General features: G+C 33.9%; 6 protein-coding genes across 6 annotated transcripts; 3 read left to right on the forward strand and 3 right to left on the reverse strand. All coding sequences in view use genetic code 12, as the record gives it.

The window, feature by feature from the left end:
* Positions 1-285: 285 nt before the first annotated feature.
* Positions 286-1,101, reverse strand: RBE1 (sterol-binding protein; the record flags this gene model as incomplete). Its single annotated transcript, XM_709926.1, has 1 exon — positions 286-1,101. The coding sequence occupies one exon, from the start codon at positions 1,099-1,101 to the stop codon at positions 286-288; it is 816 nt and encodes a 271-aa protein (XP_715019.1).
* A 4,744-nt stretch (positions 1,102-5,845) lies between these two features.
* On the forward strand, positions 5,846-6,991 carry FTR1 (high-affinity iron permease; the record flags this gene model as incomplete). Its single annotated transcript, XM_709927.1, has 1 exon — positions 5,846-6,991. The coding sequence occupies one exon, from the start codon at positions 5,846-5,848 to the stop codon at positions 6,989-6,991; it is 1,146 nt and encodes a 381-aa protein (XP_715020.1).
* A 599-nt stretch (positions 6,992-7,590) lies between these two features.
* SET3 (histone-binding protein) lies at positions 7,591-10,800 on the reverse strand (the record flags this gene model as incomplete). Its single annotated transcript, XM_709929.1, has 1 exon — positions 7,591-10,800. One exon carries the CDS (start codon positions 10,798-10,800, stop codon positions 7,591-7,593), a length of 3,210 nt encoding a protein of 1,069 aa, XP_715022.1.
* A 1,200-nt stretch (positions 10,801-12,000) lies between these two features.
* Positions 12,001-12,366, reverse strand: PAM16 (import motor complex subunit; the record flags this gene model as incomplete). The annotated part of the gene is made up of 1 exon (XM_709930.1): positions 12,001-12,366. The coding sequence occupies one exon, from the start codon at positions 12,364-12,366 to the stop codon at positions 12,001-12,003; it is 366 nt and encodes a 121-aa protein (XP_715023.1).
* An 812-nt stretch (positions 12,367-13,178) lies between these two features.
* Positions 13,179-14,933, forward strand: CAALFM_C114160WA (protein-lysine N-methyltransferase; the record flags this gene model as incomplete). Its single annotated transcript, XM_709931.1, has 1 exon — positions 13,179-14,933. The coding sequence occupies one exon, from the start codon at positions 13,179-13,181 to the stop codon at positions 14,931-14,933; it is 1,755 nt and encodes a 584-aa protein (XP_715024.1).
* Positions 14,934-15,294: 361 nt separating this feature from the next.
* Positions 15,295-16,971, forward strand: CAALFM_C114170WA (E3 ubiquitin-protein ligase; the record flags this gene model as incomplete). Its single annotated transcript, XM_709932.1, has 1 exon — positions 15,295-16,971. The coding sequence occupies one exon, from the start codon at positions 15,295-15,297 to the stop codon at positions 16,969-16,971; it is 1,677 nt and encodes a 558-aa protein (XP_715025.1).
* Positions 16,972-17,435: the final 464 nt, after the last annotated feature.

The raw sequence follows: 17,435 nt of genomic DNA on the forward strand, positions 1-17,435 counted from the left end.
TCTTCTCTTCTTCCGAGACACAAAGGGCTAGAGTCGTGCATGCACAAATAATTTTGCTAGTTGAATGTGGTTTTCCTGCATACTTCACAAGAACTTGAATAGTCTACACGAATAATGCAGATCTTTGTTCATCATAAATGTTAAAGCTTACTTTTGGGTGCAAATATAGTAAAAGGAATCTGTTTGTTGTTTTAAAAACTATTACAGAAAAAACTAACGAAAATATAAAAAAACACAATGAAGAACTGAAATACATCATCATCAAATTAATCTTTCTTTTTTTTTTTACTTTAAAGGTGGCAAGACGTTGTCAACAAAGTATGAGTGTCCTGAAGTGACATTCAAACCAATGACATTACCACGAGGCAAGTATTCACAAACAGTGATTTGTCTCCAGGCAGTAGAACACATCATTTTAGCACAACCAACTTGAGTGGTACTACGCCATACAAGTTGAGTAAAGTGTCCGGTAGACTCAGTGAAATCGACATTGTTCCAATCAACCATGGAGATTTCATCATACCAAGCATCAACAGGACTAATTCCACCCATATAACCAGCAGCCAAATTTTCACCGTATGGACCACCAGAATGTTTCAAGTTAAGATTGCTACAATCGAATCCAGTGTTAGCGTAATCTTGAGCGTATTCGGCTAATTTGTTACTCCAACTAAGTGCAGGCACACCATGGAGTGCTCTCTTGACATTATGTTCTTTCAAAATTTCCTCGGCAAATTCAACATCGGCGGTAGGTGTAGCGTCTGAATCTTCACTAGCAGTAGATGAAGATATAGTGGAAGTTGTCAAAGTTGACGAAGATGGAGCTGGAGTTGTAGTTTCGACATATGAAGTGGCCGAACTACTGGTTAATGAGTTGACGGAGCTAGTAGTTGGGGAGGTAGAGTCTTGAGTTTTACTAGTGAGTTGTTTTGGTGGAGCTGAATAAATTGTTTCAACAAATGATTTGGTGGCCACAACGGTTTGACTAGTTTGGGTGACAAAAAGAGTTTGAGTTGAGGCAGTAAAGAATTTGGTGATAGTGGCAGCTTCTGTGACTGCTAATAATGCAGCAGCATTAAGTAAAGTATTTGTTATCTTCATAGTTGTAGTAGCGAGTGGAAAGGCAAGGGCAGTGAGAACGGTGGGTATGAATTGATTCGAATTTTAAAAAAAGTAAAAGTAAATATACCCTTTTTCTTAACAAAAAAAAATGGTATCTTCTAGGGAATTATATTTCTATTTAAATGATTTTTAAACAGATGCAACCGTTGGTGAATTCCCAAAAAAAAATAATATCGATCAATTTTAGGGAGTATGTGGGTGGGTTGGACAAGACCAGTAACTAAGATTTTTTGCAATCAGATATAGTCTGTTGTTACACAAAAGAGGTTGGCTGTACGTACGATTTTTTTTTGGCTTTTCACGTTTTCTTTGTTGTTTAAAATATCTAACACAAAAGGTTATATATTCCAAACGTATCTATTGTTTAAAAACACACTTTAACAATCCAGAAACAAAAATAAATTATCGTTCTAGATTAATAACGCCAGAAACTTAGATATTGTTTATTTTTTTTTTTACTTTATTCTGTCTACAGAATTAAGGAGTGTAAACACGGAGTGATAGATTGAATGCTTTTCTTTTTGGGTTAGTTTACGTTATACGGAGTTACTGGTAAATCTTATGATGAATGGGAGACTTGTGGCATGATCTGGAAGTAGACCTAATTATAATATACCAGAGATCTCCGAATGTCAATCTCCATCTTAATCGGCATCACTGCACCGATCAAAAGAAAAATTATATATGAACATATGCAAGCTTGCGTTTCTCTCCTTCGTATTTTATTGCGAGCAAGAAATCAAAAACAGATACAAAGCAAGGATAGGAGAAAATATAATAAATTAAATTAAAAAATAGAATCAATTGGTAAGTTGATGGTTATTTACTATTACTGGCTAATTCACAGCTAGGCTGGTTACGAAGATTTGTCCATAAGTTTTAGTGAGAGGTTATTTTTAAAGATTATTTCTGCTTGCTTTAAAGATTAAATCTCGCGTTTTTTTTTTTTCTATCTTTGTTTCTTATTGTTCAATGGAACTAATTAACTATCTGCCGTTTTTTGTTTCCACTTGTTCCATTCCTTCTTAATATAATGGTATTGAATATCAATCAATCCATTCTAATGGAAATAAGATATACAAAGAAGGATTGGGAGCGGAGCAGAACATTAATTTCAATACAAATAATGTTCAACCATAATTAAGTATTATTTTTTAGTTGGTTAGCAACTTTGGTTTCCCGTTTGGCCATATTATTTTTTTTTACAATTGTTACAATTTTGAGATAATTTTTGTCTATTTTAGTTTCAATTACGGAAGGTTAACTCTTGGCGATTGGATTTAAGCATTAATTGATATTTGTTCAGATGGATGAGTTATTTTTTAATTCTCCAATACTCACCATCACGACACGCCAACTAAATGGAAATAAAAAAAGTGGGACAAACTTAACAAAGTTCATTTTTGAATTACCGGTATCTCTCCATTGTTTGAATGGAAATTGTTAATAATTACCTGTTTTTTTTTTTTTGAGAAGTATTAGAAGAAAAGGTTGTTTTCATCGACAGTGTTATACTGAAAATGATGGTGTATGTAGAACGTTGTAGCAACTACTAGGTGGTTTCTGCACTTGAAAAAGTAAATGCAACCAGCGTCCAAAAAGGAGAGCTTCTCAGTTGCCTATTGGGAGAAGTTCAATTACAAATAATTTCACAAAAAAATCACTCAATTTCTAAACCTATTGTTACTAAAATTGCGGTACTTGTTGAAATAATCGTTCTACTTGTTCAATCCATCGTTCTACTTGTTTTCCAATGTATACGTCAACTTCTTTCTTTGTTTATATAACGTAGGTACACTAAAGATTATGAATTTGCGTTGCTTATTTTGTTTATTTTGTTGTGATTATTGCCAAATCGACTCCTTTCAAGGATTAATGTTTAGATCAATTGGTTTTCTTCAAGCTAATATTGTATTCATACTTAACAGTTGAAACTCATAACTCTTTTGCAAAGAAGTAGAAGGCGGGTTATGAACTCCACTAATGAAAAGAATACAAAACTTCTTAGAATTAGTATTTCTTTTTAGTTTCGAACATTTTAGGCTTTCATCTTATTTGGGTACTAATTGCAAGATTTTTTTGGATTTTATGCAGTCTGGTGCTGTTTTGCTTTTGTGTTGTTTTTGGCTAACTAATAGTAGCTCTCGGGGAGTGACAATAAGTTTTCCCGAATGAGTACTCAACTATCCCAATTTAGAGTTTTGATACCAATTGGTTTGAACAAGAAGTATGTTCTGATTTTAAAATAACGTTATTTTTTGTATGTCGTTGATTGTTTTCCGCTCTGTTGTCAAGATCTAGATTTCCAAAAATCGACTTTTTCAATCTCTCGGTGAAAGCGTATCGTGCAAGTTCACAATGCGAATTATACTTCAATCATTGAGTAGATGAGGTAATAACGTGATTATGAATTGTCGTTTTTTGGAAAATTGTAATTATGAAAGCGTTGATTAAGTGTTGCAGCTGGACAATTTTGTATCATTTTCTGGTTTAGCACTGGTTTGGAACAATTTATGAAATTTTTTTTGAACTACTTGCTTGCTTTTTACATTTTGAAATTGCTTGGCAGGTTAGTGGATTGGAATGCATCTACTAACTTTGCTAAACTGAATTAGGAAGAGATGTATACCAATGGAGAACTAACAACCATGTTGGTTTGGAACTAATGTGCATCTTTGATTGGTGTTGAGATGAGGCATATAGGAACAAATTGATTTATAAAAATATACAAATCGATAATGTTTTTGGTTTTGAGTCATTCATAATCCCCTTGGAAATTGAAATCCACTCTGGTTCTCAAATCAATATGTGTTCAAATTACAACTTGTTTTTCTAAAGGTTTTTTTGCCAAAATTTTATCAAAAAAAAAAAAAAACTACTGTCATACTTAACCGTGAAAGTAATCGAAATACATCTCTCATACTACAATAGTTAGGTTGTAGGTACTATTGACTTTTGGGTTCTTAACAGGTGCAAATTAGTTTTCATAAAAGTTTTGTGTTCACGTGACCAACATGTGCTATGTATTGTGTTCTTAAAAGTAAACCTACACCAAGTCCAGTACTGCTTCAAACGCACAGGCGTTTCTCGTAATCATTTTTATGGTAGCGCTTATATACTTCAGGCGGTTTCAATTAACAACTGTTATGTATGAGAGTATAGCGAGTTAATGACAAACTGTGGTGGTTACTACTTCCTAGGTCGTGGATAAAACCATTTTTCGCAACGGAAAAAAGAGGAATAACTTCAACCAATAGCAATAAAGCCGGATGGGATTTCCTATTAACGGAATTACTTTTCTCAACAAAGAAAAAATTTCAATCATTTTTTCTTTTGCCGTACATTCTTTTATATAATGGACCAATACCAACAACCACTTAAGAAAAAACCAAGAAAATTATCGACTGATATTTCATACATCGATTAATAAGGGGACTGATTTCTAATTAACTGTCATCTCAACTACTAGTTTTTTTCTTGGATAAATGGCTCTTCCCTGAATTTGATTAATGTGATAGCAAGGCTAATTAATTTAACCTTACATTCATTTCAAAGATGAATAAAAGAAGAAATTCATTGACGTGAGTTATCAGTTAGACATTTTCTTTTTCCAATTTTTCTACTAAAACCAAAACCAAAAAAAAATTTGCAAATCAATTAATAAATTTGAAAACCAATCTTCTTGACACGTTTGTGTTATTGTTTCTAATCAATTTAATATTTTTCGTGGCATAAATAACTGAATCTAATTGGTTGAAATTGAAAAATTAGTTCAGTTTTTCTTTTTTTTTTAGATTTGTAGCCTGTCTAATTTTATATACCGGAACATGGCTTTAACAGGATTGTGTAGAGGAAAAGAAAAAAAAGAATACAATCCAATTTATCAGATGGAGTCTTAGTTAATAAATTTATACCCAATGAAAACTCACTTGTTTGGAAAAAGGGGTTTTCCGATATTATTAAATTTCTTTTGTACAGTACTAACCATATCCTGTAAATAAACAGGTAAATTCAAATCTACAAGCTTAATATACAAGATTTGACTCATTACTTAACTCAATTTGTTATCTGATTAATCTAGCCACAAAACAAAAAAATTATTATTCCCACCACACGACACCCCCCTTCCCACCCTCATCTGAAAAACTAAAAGATTTACAAAACCACATATTTGTCTAAAACTGCAATCATTTAATTGGTTTAGAAGTAGGACAATGTACATCGGGCCTAATCGTTCCCGGTTGTTATTACATATTCACTAACTTTTAACGATAATTAAATTATTGTATTGTGAAATCTGAACAATAACTCATTCTAATTTAAATTTTAATTTTTTTTTCTTTTTCTATTTCATTATTGAATGTAGATGTATCCTATCACCTTATTCTAATAAATTAATAAAATGTATAAATATTGAAGCCATTCCCTTTGTTTGTAGATTAAATGAATCCTAATTCTCTCTTTTTCCTTTTCTTCTTTTTCTTCTTCAGATTTTGGTGAATCTCCCTCCTTATTGAAAGAAATTATCAAATCTTTACATTTAAAGCTTTGTTTGTGAATTAGAGTATTGTTTTTTTGGCGCAAAAAATAATATTTCCATTTTTTTATATTTAAATTCAATATTTCCAGCTTACTATAATTTTATTGTTGTTGTATCTTATCAATTATTCATTAGTTTAATTACTTTGACAGAAACACCAAATAAAAAAAATAAACATTAACAATGGTTGACGTATTTAACGTTCAAATTTTCTTCATCGTTTTCAGAGAATCTTTGGAAGCTATCATTGTTGTTTCAGTGCTTTTGGCATTCGTTAAGCAATCTATGGGTGGTAGTTCCGACCCTCAATTGAAAAAACGATTGTATCGTCAGATTTGGCTAGGGGCGGGGCTAGGGGTTCTAGTCTGTCTTATTATTGGTTGTGCTTTCATCGGTGCGTTCTACGGTTTAGGTAAAGATATTTGGGGTAATTCCGAAGATCTATGGGAAGGTATCTTTTGTATCATTGCCACGGTCTTGATCACTGCTATGGGTATTCCAATGTTGAGAATCAACAAGATGAAAGAAAAATGGAGAGTCAAATTAGCTCAAGCTTTAATTAAATCTCCAACTAACAAAAAAGATAGATTTAAATTGGGTTACCTTGGTAAGAAATATGCTCTTTTCATTTTACCATTCATTACTTGTTTGCGTGAAGGTTTAGAAGCTGTTGTCTTCGTTGGTGGTGTTGGTTTGAATAGTCCAGCCACCTCTTTCCCAATTCCAGTCATTGTTGGTTTAATTGCCGGTATCGTTGTTGGTGCATTATTGTACTACTTTGGTTCCAGTATGTCCATGCAAATCTTCTTAATTATTTCCACCTGTATTTTGTACTTGATTGCTGCTGGTTTGTTCTCCAGAGGTATTTGGTATTTCGAAACCAACACTTACAATAAAAAAACTGGTGGTGATGCTTCTGAAAACGGTTCTGGTCCAGGTACTTACGACATTTCTAAATCTGTTTGGCACGTCAACTGTTGTAATCCAGAAACCGATAACGGTTGGGATATCTTCAATGCCATTTTGGGATGGCAAAACTCTGCCACTTACGGTTCTGTCATTTCCTACAACATTTACTGGCTCTTTATTATCTGTGTTTTGTTGTTAATGGTTTACGAAGAAAAACACGGCCACTTGCCATTCACCAAGAATTTGACTTTGGTCCAATTGAACCCAATGTACCACATCAAGGGTAAGAAGAAGTTAGAATTAAACAAAGCTGAAAAGGATGAATTGTTCACTAAACTTCAACAACAAAACTTTGGTCAAGCTGCAGAAGTTGATGAAACTTCATCAAACAAATTGATCGAATCCAAAGAAAACAAATAAACTTAGTTAATTATTATTCAACAACTAAAAGAATAAGGCAAGAGACTGTGATTTGATTGTTATTGGGAAAATATTGGTTTCATTTTTATGTTGTCTTCTGGAGATATTAAAAAAATAATGCACACACACACACAAATATATATTTTTTAATATCAAAAGGACAATCAATTGGATGAATAATATTGACCAATTCTAATTGATATCTTCAACCATCTTGATATTATTCTTGTGAATTTTGATCTAATTAATTTTACATTCCATTTTTTTATTTTTTCGTCTTTATATTTTCATTTATTTTTTTTAATTTTGGTCATCAAGTTTACAAAGTCGCCACACTTAATTTTTTTTTGTTAATTTACAAATGCTTTAAATGTGATTTTTTTTTAAGATATAATTTTAATATAGGGGGTTTTTAAGGGTTAATTTTTTTTTTTCATATTGTTTATATATACTATAACATATCCATGTATGCTTTTTCTTAATGTACATTCAAACGGGTCAATAAATCAATCCAAATTAAATGTAGAATGAAAAATTAACAGTATTGCGATTCCTTTTTATTCTTATCTTAAAACAATATACAAACTCTAAACAAAAAACTATTTCATTTTTTTATAATCAGCAAAAGATAGCTTCTTTACAACTTTAGCAGGGGCAGCAGTTTCTGGCACCAATTTCACATCATGCTTCCTATTGTCTCCATTGTCAGACACCAAAGACACTTTTTCAACCACTTTCAAATTGACATCTTCTCCTGTAACTGTCGAGGCTTCTACTTGTTTGATTATTGGTTTTAGTTTTTCTTCAATGCTTTTGTCAATAATTGCAACTAATTCCGGTACTACTGGGACAGGAATCTCAACTGCTACTGGATCAGAATCATCTTCACTAGATACTGGGGTTGGTTGTTGGACTGTTGTTGTCATTTCAACATTGGACCGAAGGTTTGCCAATAATTGTTGTTTGAAAGGTAATTTAAATAGCATAGGTGGTTTCTTCTCACCTTTACTATCGTCAGCATTTGCCCCCATTCCCATAGTTCCAGAACCAAGATCAGCTCCACCATCTTTAGCTTCTTCTAATGCAGACTCTTCTTTTTCTTCAACTTTTTGTTGCCCATCGTTATTATCTGACCCTAATTTCTTCTTTTCTGAGAATAGCTCAGCTTGAATTCGTTGATTCCGTTGATTCAACCTTTCCTCCCATGAAACATATTGTTTTTCTGGTCTTGGCAATATCAATTCTTCCTTGGACTTTGTTATATTAACATTACTCAAAGATGATGCCTTTCTTGTTGATCTCATCAAATAGGACGTTGCCTTTTTTATTTTGAAAATTGCACACAGTGAAGAATTATTTGACGTCGAGCATCCACACTCAACAAAATGCAATATATTATCAATGTAAGTAATCAATGCTGATTTTTCTTCATTTGTCAAATTCTCAAATTTCTCCAGATTATTATTGGCATAAAGTTTCAAGATAGGATGATCCACATCCCATTCCCAAGGTAATCTCAATTCTTCATCTTGATTCTCTGATTTTAATGTGATTGGTTTGGAAGTAAACACCAAAAATCGAAACTTATTTTGTTCTGGTACATATACCGTCTCTATTCTGCAATTGGCTGATGACGGACACGCTTTACGAATAAATCTACTTTCATTACCAACAAATCGAGAATCCAAAACAATATCCAAAGTCTCATCACTGTATTGCGTTGGAATTGTTGTTTTTAAAACTTTCGGTTTTGGACTACCCCACATACGATATTGGTTGATTGAATCTCGACAATAGTTTTTAAACAAATCAATTTCTCCCAAGTATTCAATTATTGGAGTATTCTCTGGAATAGTGAGAGAACCCCCACCACTGCCACCACCATTACTGGATATAAACAACGCTAATTTGGAAATACCATTAAATTTTTGCTTCTGATTATCTGTATAAGGTTTGACTTGAATAGTGGTTTTGTTGAAATTATTCTTCTTTTTAAGCTTATTATGTTCTTGTAAATATTTAGTATAATTTGGTAAATTAATTTTACTCCATTTGATCGATTTAAATTGATTGGGACTCATAATGGTAACGTTACGGAAATGTTTACCCTGCTGTTCCAGTTTGGGCAACTTGAAAAATTGACCCGCAAAATCCAGTCCTATATTATCAATGAATTCTTTGATTGCTTGTCGCTTGTAATCGTTTTCCTTTAAATTATAATAAACTGATTGGTATGATTCTGCTGTTATTCCATCCTCAAGTAATTCATTGTCTTTGTTTGGCAAATCATCCATCTCATCGGGACGAGGACTTTGAAATTTTGGTGCTGGAGATCCACTAGCCGAGTTGCTTGAGTTTGTGTTCGTGCTTATCTTGTCTTCTGTTTTCCTTTTCTTATTGTCGGCCTTTTCGGAATTCAGCTGTTTTCTTTTTGTCCCCTGTTGTTGATTTTGTTGTTGTGGCAAGGTTTTGACTGAAGCTTGGTTACTGTCCTCGCGTCTGTCTATCTCCAATCGCTGCATTGTTCTCAAACGAGATGCCTCGGGATCAAACTTTCCCCATTTGCTTTCATCACAATAATAACACTTGTACATATCTTCTGGAACTTCTTCTGCATTTTCATAGCCCATACACACACAATGCTGCCATCTAAAACAGACATCACATTGAATTGTGAACCCATCATCATCCTCAATTCCACAAATACATCCTATTAATCCCGAGTCGGGATTGACTTGATAAGTTTCCAAAGGTGGAGGAACATACTTCTCTTTAGACGGAATAGCAGGCTTACTTGTAGAATCAGAAGCCACCTCTTGCTTGATTTGTGAGTGGTTCATATCTATCGGCATCTGAACAAACACAGGCATTGGTACTGGCACTGGCACCACTCTTGCCTCCACCATTTCCTCCTCCTCGTCCTCTTCTTCAGGCTCCGTTAATTGGTCTTCCTCTGATTTTGATACCGCTGGTACAACTGAAACAGGAACCACTTGAGCCCTTTCTTTAACTAAAACTGGTTTCTGCTCGACAGTCTTTAACGGGAGTGGGTTGTCAACAGCAGCAGTTAAAGCAGCAGCAGCAATAACTGCATTTTCGGTATTTCGTTCCTTAGATCTCAAATCGATACCTCTTTGAAATGCTGGTGTGGGAGATGGTGTCGCAGATTGATTTTGTTGATTCTGTAGTTGCTGAAGTTGTTGTTGATGATGCAACTCTAGCTTTGCTATGGTTGCCTCAGGAGTCGATCGTGATCGTTCGTGGTTTGGTTTGAAGCTTCCCTTTTTAGGTAACCCAGAAGTTGGAGAAACAGACTTTTGTTTCATTTCGTAATTACCAGACACTGCTGGTGGAGACGGAGTTACAACAGGTTCAGGTGGATTCATCAAAATACTTATGGAGCTTTTCCGAGGCTGTGGAGTTACTTTAACGGCAATGTCAGATGGAGTATCGTTAACAAGCATACTGATTGAAGTTCTTTTCGATTGAGTTGTAGGTTTATTCTTCTCATGTGTGACTGATGCAGACTGGGGGTTGTTAATGATATCGACAAATTTGACAGATGGGGGTGAAGATACTACACTGGTCTCCTTATGCTCGGATGATTTTCGTGTGGATGATCCAGAATTAATATACTGTTGGGGAAGGGGCTGCTGCGGTTGTTGTGGTAGTTGTTGAACTGTTGGTGGGGATGACATATTTGATGTTGGTGAATGCTGATTCAGCAGTTCATGTTTGGCTACCAGGCTTGCAAACATCAACAAAGTGGAGGCGTCTTGAAGTAATTGTTCTTGGTCTTTATTTGTCATTAAAATAAACACTTATAAAGACTACTATCTAATAGTATCGACAAACCAAACAAACAAAATAGAAAACTAAAATGAAAATCTTCCAGTATTTTTTTTAATCTCTCTTGAATATAGGAATAATTAATGAATATATATATATATATATATATAAGTGCGTTGGTGTGTTGGTGTGTTTCTTTTGTAAATAATGGTGATAAAATAAAATGAAAAAAGAAAAAGCAAAGAAAACTTCCAACAAACTTGAAGTTAGATAATTAAACGATATAAAAGTAAGGATAAACTATTTCAGTAGTAATTTGTATGAAGTTATTCTACTTTTTTTTTTCCTTTTTGTTTATTTTATTTTTTTTCTCTTCGTTCACACGCATTTATACGTACACACATATAATTCTACTCCCCTCCTCCTTCCTTCCTCCCTCCGCTCCGCTTCTTCGTACAATTGTTAGGGCCACACACACATAGTAAATATTATGTGTGTATCATCAGCCATCTATTTCATGTTGCTTTTATTTTCTCAGACTTACACATTTTGTCTATACGACGAGAGATACTAAAAGAAAATATAAAACTAATGCAAGTATGTTATGCTAAATTTACAGAACTGTCGATTTCTATTTTACTCGTTTGTGTGTTTGTTTGTTCCAAACCAATATGAAATTTACTAATTTTCTTCTCTATACGATCAACTACTAAAAGCCCAATTTTCTGTGGTCGTATAGACCAATCAAAACCTACCCAACCCGACCGAAACCTGCAAGAAATGAATCAATGGCTACAAAAACTACCCAACTAATCCGAATTCACCACTAAAATTTGAAAATAATGCAACCCCGACCATTCTATCCTTTGTACTCGTTTTTTTTATGTTGGTTGTGGCTTGTAGTTTTGCAGTGTTATATTTTTCTATTGCTGTCTTTCCAACATATGCAATATTTCCAACATAGAAATGGGGTTCATGCAAGATCAATACTACATATCATTTTGATCGTCCAATGTTAACATCTTTACAGACTTACATGGGTACGAACAATTCCCATTGAAACAATTCAAAAAAAAAAAAAAAATGAAACGAAAACCATACATTATATTATGATCACAACTATTTACATTAATCTAATCTTAACCTCCCCAAGATAATAAATAACCACTACTGATGCACATATGACTCATCACATAATAGATACGACCAGAATCATTGGACTAATTGGACGCCGCTCCCTTTTCGTTTTGCAATTTCTCCAAATACTCTAGCTCTTTCTTTAACGTATCCATCGCATAATATACTTTACTCTGGAGATAGAATGAATTCCCTTGTTCTTTTGAGTTCACATTGAACAAATATTCGTATTTCTCTTCAACTTTATCTAAACTTAACTCGCTCTTCTCTAAATCCAAAATTTTCATTGCTTCTTCTACAGGTATACCTCCAGCAGAACTAGCTTTGGCTGGTCTACCTGCGGCACCGGCAGCAGAAGCCTTGGCAGCTTGTCTATAAGCTTCAGTGAAAGCACGACCAAAGACGGAAGCACCAGTGAATATCACGTTAACTAATAATCTGTGAGCCATTTGAAAAGGTAAAACAAGTTAAATTTGAAAATGTATATGACTAGGTAAGGGTTGGTGGTGGTACTAATAATCGTTAGATAATCAAAAAATTTTCTCTTCAAAACAAGGATCACATTTTTTTCTCAGTGCCTCTGTTAATTAGAGGTATGGATATCAACCAAAATACACGACCTTTCAAGAAAAAAAAGAAAGCAAAAAAAGGACAACCATCACTGTTTGTCACTTTCTGTTCATATAGAGAGATATAAAATACATATTCTACATGAGAAATTGAATGTAGCACCATGCTTTCATCTGGATAATCATCGATATTTCACTAAATTACCAGAACTTTTATGTTGTATAAACACATGTAAATGCCGTTATTAATCTAAAAGACCGAAACGAAGTATTGACTGTGGCCGAGTTGTTAGCAAGGTCAATCAAAATACTTAGCTATTGGGTTAATAAATAAGACAAGTCTTAAATAGTATACATCTATGATATACTACCAGTAAGACTCGCCATAGTCTTTATAGTAAAGTAAGTTATATTATAATAAGTATAGTATAACCACTACTGATGATTGGAGAATTGGAAAAAAAGGGTGGACGAGGGAGATCTGCTCAATTTATAGTAATGAAAATGTACTGCATATAGCTGTCATTGGTGAAATTTTTTTTCTTGCAATGTGATTTGCCTCATCACAAAATAATTTACCCGCCTTTAATCTCTTCACACGACCTGTTTGGATCTGAAAAGTTGATCCTTTTTTTCATTAGGGTTTCTAGACATTGTTGTCAAGATCTGCACAATTAGGTATTTGTTATTCAATGTCGTCTACATTATCAAGTAAAGTAGAACCATTGAAGAACTGGTTGAATAAAAACTCATTTTGGCGAGAGGACTTGATCATAAAGGAATCACCTTATGGAGGAATTGGGGTGTTCAGTCAAGGTCCGATCGATATCGAAGAAGACCCATTATTGTTACGTATACCGAAAGCCAACTTGTTAGCTCCTAAGAACTCTTATATTTATAATCTTTTAGTTGATTATGAACCTGAAAATCCCGATATCATACTATCGGAAGGGATGTTTGGATTAGTTCTTACAGTGATATATGAGCTTCAGTGTCATGATTCTTCACCATGGTTTGAATATTTACAAACGATTGATTTTAATAATTCCCAAATACCCGTATGTTTATGGGACACAGTTGATAAAGATAATTCAAAAAATACCCAATTGGATCTATTGAATTTCCTTGACCCTCAAGAATTGATTGATTTTTATGTAGAGGCCATTAGATTTGCTCATAAGAATCTGGATACATTGCCAATACCGTCAATATTAAATATAGATAACCCAGACTTGAGTCCAAAACTATTGAGTGAGAAACATAACGATAAATTAATTGAATTTGGTAAAGTTATTCAAAGTGTGATTTCTAGAGCATTCCTGATTGATAATTATTACCAGTTGGCATTAGTTCCTGCAGCAGATTTATTCAATCATTTATCACCAAAAACTAAAGATGGGAAAGTAATTGATCGCGAAAATATCCACTTTGTTTGTGATGGAACAGTTTGTGAAGTATGCGGAGAACAAGAATGTGATCATGAAGAGGAGGGGGAGGTCGTTGATGACGATGACGACGACGTCGACAATATCGAACAAGAGCCACGGAAAAGCAGTGATGATTCTGAAAGTATCACATCAATTAGTATGGACTATATATATGAAATGGAGCAAGACGAATTGAGTGACGCTGATACAGATGTTGATCCAGAAGAAGCATCCACATTATCCATGGAAGAAGAGATTGCAGTTAATGGAGCGGACCACGATTTAGCTAATGAATTATCAGATAGCTCAAAATGTTGTGATGTTGTTTTGATCCGCGAGCCACAAGAACAACATGAGTTTGAAATTTTTAATTCGTACGGTAATGAACTTTCTAACGCCCAGTTATTACAAAAATATGGATTTATAGATATGGACGACAACCCCAATGACACATGTTTACTTTCAATTCAATTTTTCAAGCAATTGAAAACCTTGAAAGAGAAATTGGGGAATCCCAAAAAAGCAAAAGAGTTGGATCAAAAAATCGAATGGTTGGAAGAGATAGGGTATGAATTAATTAATGAAATCATCAGCGCTGAAGACATGGAACATAATCACGATGAGGAGGATTGTCAAGATGAAAGTTGTGATCAGAAAGATGCAGAAGTTATTTTTCCCGAGTCATGGCCTCTTTCCATATTTGTAAAGAACATAGATGGAAGTTGTTCACCACAAACTTATGCGATTTTGAAATTAATTGAATTGAAACACCCTTATTTTGTTCAAAAATTAGAAGCCATTGATAATGAAAAAATACTAATTAAAAACATTCAAAAATATTTGTTGAATTATACTGAAAAGGAATTGAAATCATTCAATAAAACAGTGCTGAATTGGTGCAAAAATAGATTACAAAAGTACCCAGATTCAATCAGGTCAAGCAAACATAGTGAACAGATATCAACAATCATCAATCAAGAAAAACGCATCTTGCATAAATTTATAGACTTACATAGTTAATGATAGTGCTGAAAACAAGCACGATATACTGCATTTGGAGAAAACAAACATTTTTGTAGATCCGATACACCTTTTTAATCAAACCCTTGGTTCCCAGAGTATGGTTGAATCAATTCTGAACTTCTATTACAATATATCTTGACGACAAAAAGTGAAGTAACAAAAAGGAATGCGTTCAAGCCTAGGTTTAGTGCGAAAGTGGCCATGACTAACGCGGTTTCAATTTTCTACTAAACTAGAGTTAACCTTTTTTTTTTCTGGCTTTTCCTTGTAGTTCTTTCTTTTATTTTTTTACTACCCTTACTCATAATTCAACACGTACCCACTGACACGCAAGTAATCAAGAATTTTTAACAAAAAAATGGGGGTTTCAGATGATGATAATATTCTGTTTGAATATGATGACGATGTAGATAACGATGAATCAGAAATTTCTTTTGTCTCAGAGGACGAAAATGACGGAAACAATCTTGAACCTCCCAACAAGAAACTGAAATCTACTTACAATGGGAACGGGGTTGATGACGATTCTGTTGTAGCTGGCTTTAATGGAACTATTTATAGACCTTGGACATTTGAAGAATTCATAGAACAACGTTTTTTGAATCCTTTGAAGAAGTTGGAAAAAGTACATTTGAATGGTTGTACTGAAGACGATTTATTAATCATGTTACAATATAAGAAATGGAATCTGGATGAAGTGATAAACTCTTTTTTTGAATCGCATGATAAGCTTATGGAAAAATGTGGGTTACCAGTGGGGAAGCCATCAAACAACACGTTTGAAGAGGTTGACAACTATGATTGTTTTATCTGCTGCGAGCTGTACCCGAAGACAACTGTTTATTCGTTGACGTGTGGTCATCAATTTTGTTTCAGCTGTTATCAACAATATATTGGGAATGAAATTGTACGGGGAGAGCTCATCACATGCATGGATCCAGAATGCCACTACACCATACCTCACAGAGATATCGATCAATTTTATGCCCCAAAAGACAAGGAAAAGAATTTGATTGTCACTGTTAAATCTTTGTCATCCAATCCTTTGTTGCACTCAGCTGCTCGTTATTTGGTGAATTCCAAACCAAAGTATACCCATTGTCCTGCCACCGACTGTACCAGTTTTGCAGAAATATTGGATGACTTCAAGTGTTCTTCGTCTCAACTATTCACCGAGAAATCTTCTGATAGGAATGTGGATTTGTCTCGAGTGCCTATTATTGGTTGCAGTGAGCATCACGAGTTTTGCTTCAATTGCAAGTATGAAAACCATTTACCGTGTCCATGCTGGGTAAGCAAAAGGTGGATCAAGAAATGCAATGACGATTCTGAAACTGCTCATTGGATTGATGCAAACACCCATAGCTGTCCTAAATGCTACTCTTCTATTGAGAAAAATGGAGGGTGCAATCATATGACGTGTCAAAAATGCAAATACGAATTCTGTTGGGTGTGTTTAAAGGATTGGTCTGATCATAGAAATAACTATTCTTGTAATCGTTTCCGAGACTCGAGGGTTGAAGATCAAATTAGGAAGAATAGAAGTAGACAAACATTGGAAAGATATTTGCATTTCTACAAGCGATACTTCATCCATGAAAACTCAATGAAAGGCGATCAAAGAATTTTGAAAAAAATTGATGATGTGACTCGTCTTTACATGGAAGATAGACGTGAAAATGGCCTGACTTATTTATCATGGAATGATATTCAATTTTTGCCCGATGCAATGAAATCTTTGCAAAATGGTAGAAAGACTTTAAAATGGACGTATGCCTTTGCTTACTATTTATCCAAGTCCAATTTCTCAGATATTTTTGAGTTTAACCAAGATTTTTTGAATAGAACTGTTGAAGATTTATCCGAGATTTTTGAAAAGATTATGGACAAGAGAAACAAAAACAAGGTCGGCACAATTTTGAAGAACAAAGCAAAGATCATTAATTTGAGTGAATTAGTCAACGCCAGACGAACTACTTTAATTGAAAGCGCTGAAGAGAACTTACAGAAGGGTTTGTTGAGTTTTCAACCGTAGGTCAAGAATCTAGTTAGATAGCTTCGTTCGTTTATTGAACGAGTGGTAGAAAGAGTTAGCATTTACGTATGTAGGCAAACTTTGAATATTGAATACCTTTTTTGTATTAACTCCCAAGAGACTTGTAGTAATAAACCTCTTGGTTGTAGTTTCTTTATCCGTAAATATCTTTCGAAGAACAATTCTTGTTTATTTTTCCGCTTTTAATTTTAGTAGTTTAGCGGGTGGTTAATTAATTAATATGTGGTATCGCTTTAATTAGTTTTGTGTTCAAGCAATAATTTAATTTTTCTTATCAGTCGATAATTTAATTGGATTGCGGATAAAATAGGTTTGTAATCTGTGCAATTGATTTTGTAATGTTTTCAATATTATAAACGGTCTAAGATCAATTTTCATTTTGAATTTAAATTCAATTGGATGATATATATAGTGTTGCTAGTTGATTAGTTTATTTTTTTTTT

Source organism: Candida albicans, chromosome 1 (genome assembly GCF_000182965.3).
Source record: "Candida albicans SC5314 chromosome 1, complete sequence".
Lineage (NCBI taxonomy): Eukaryota > Fungi > Ascomycota > Pichiomycetes > Serinales > Debaryomycetaceae > Candida > Candida albicans.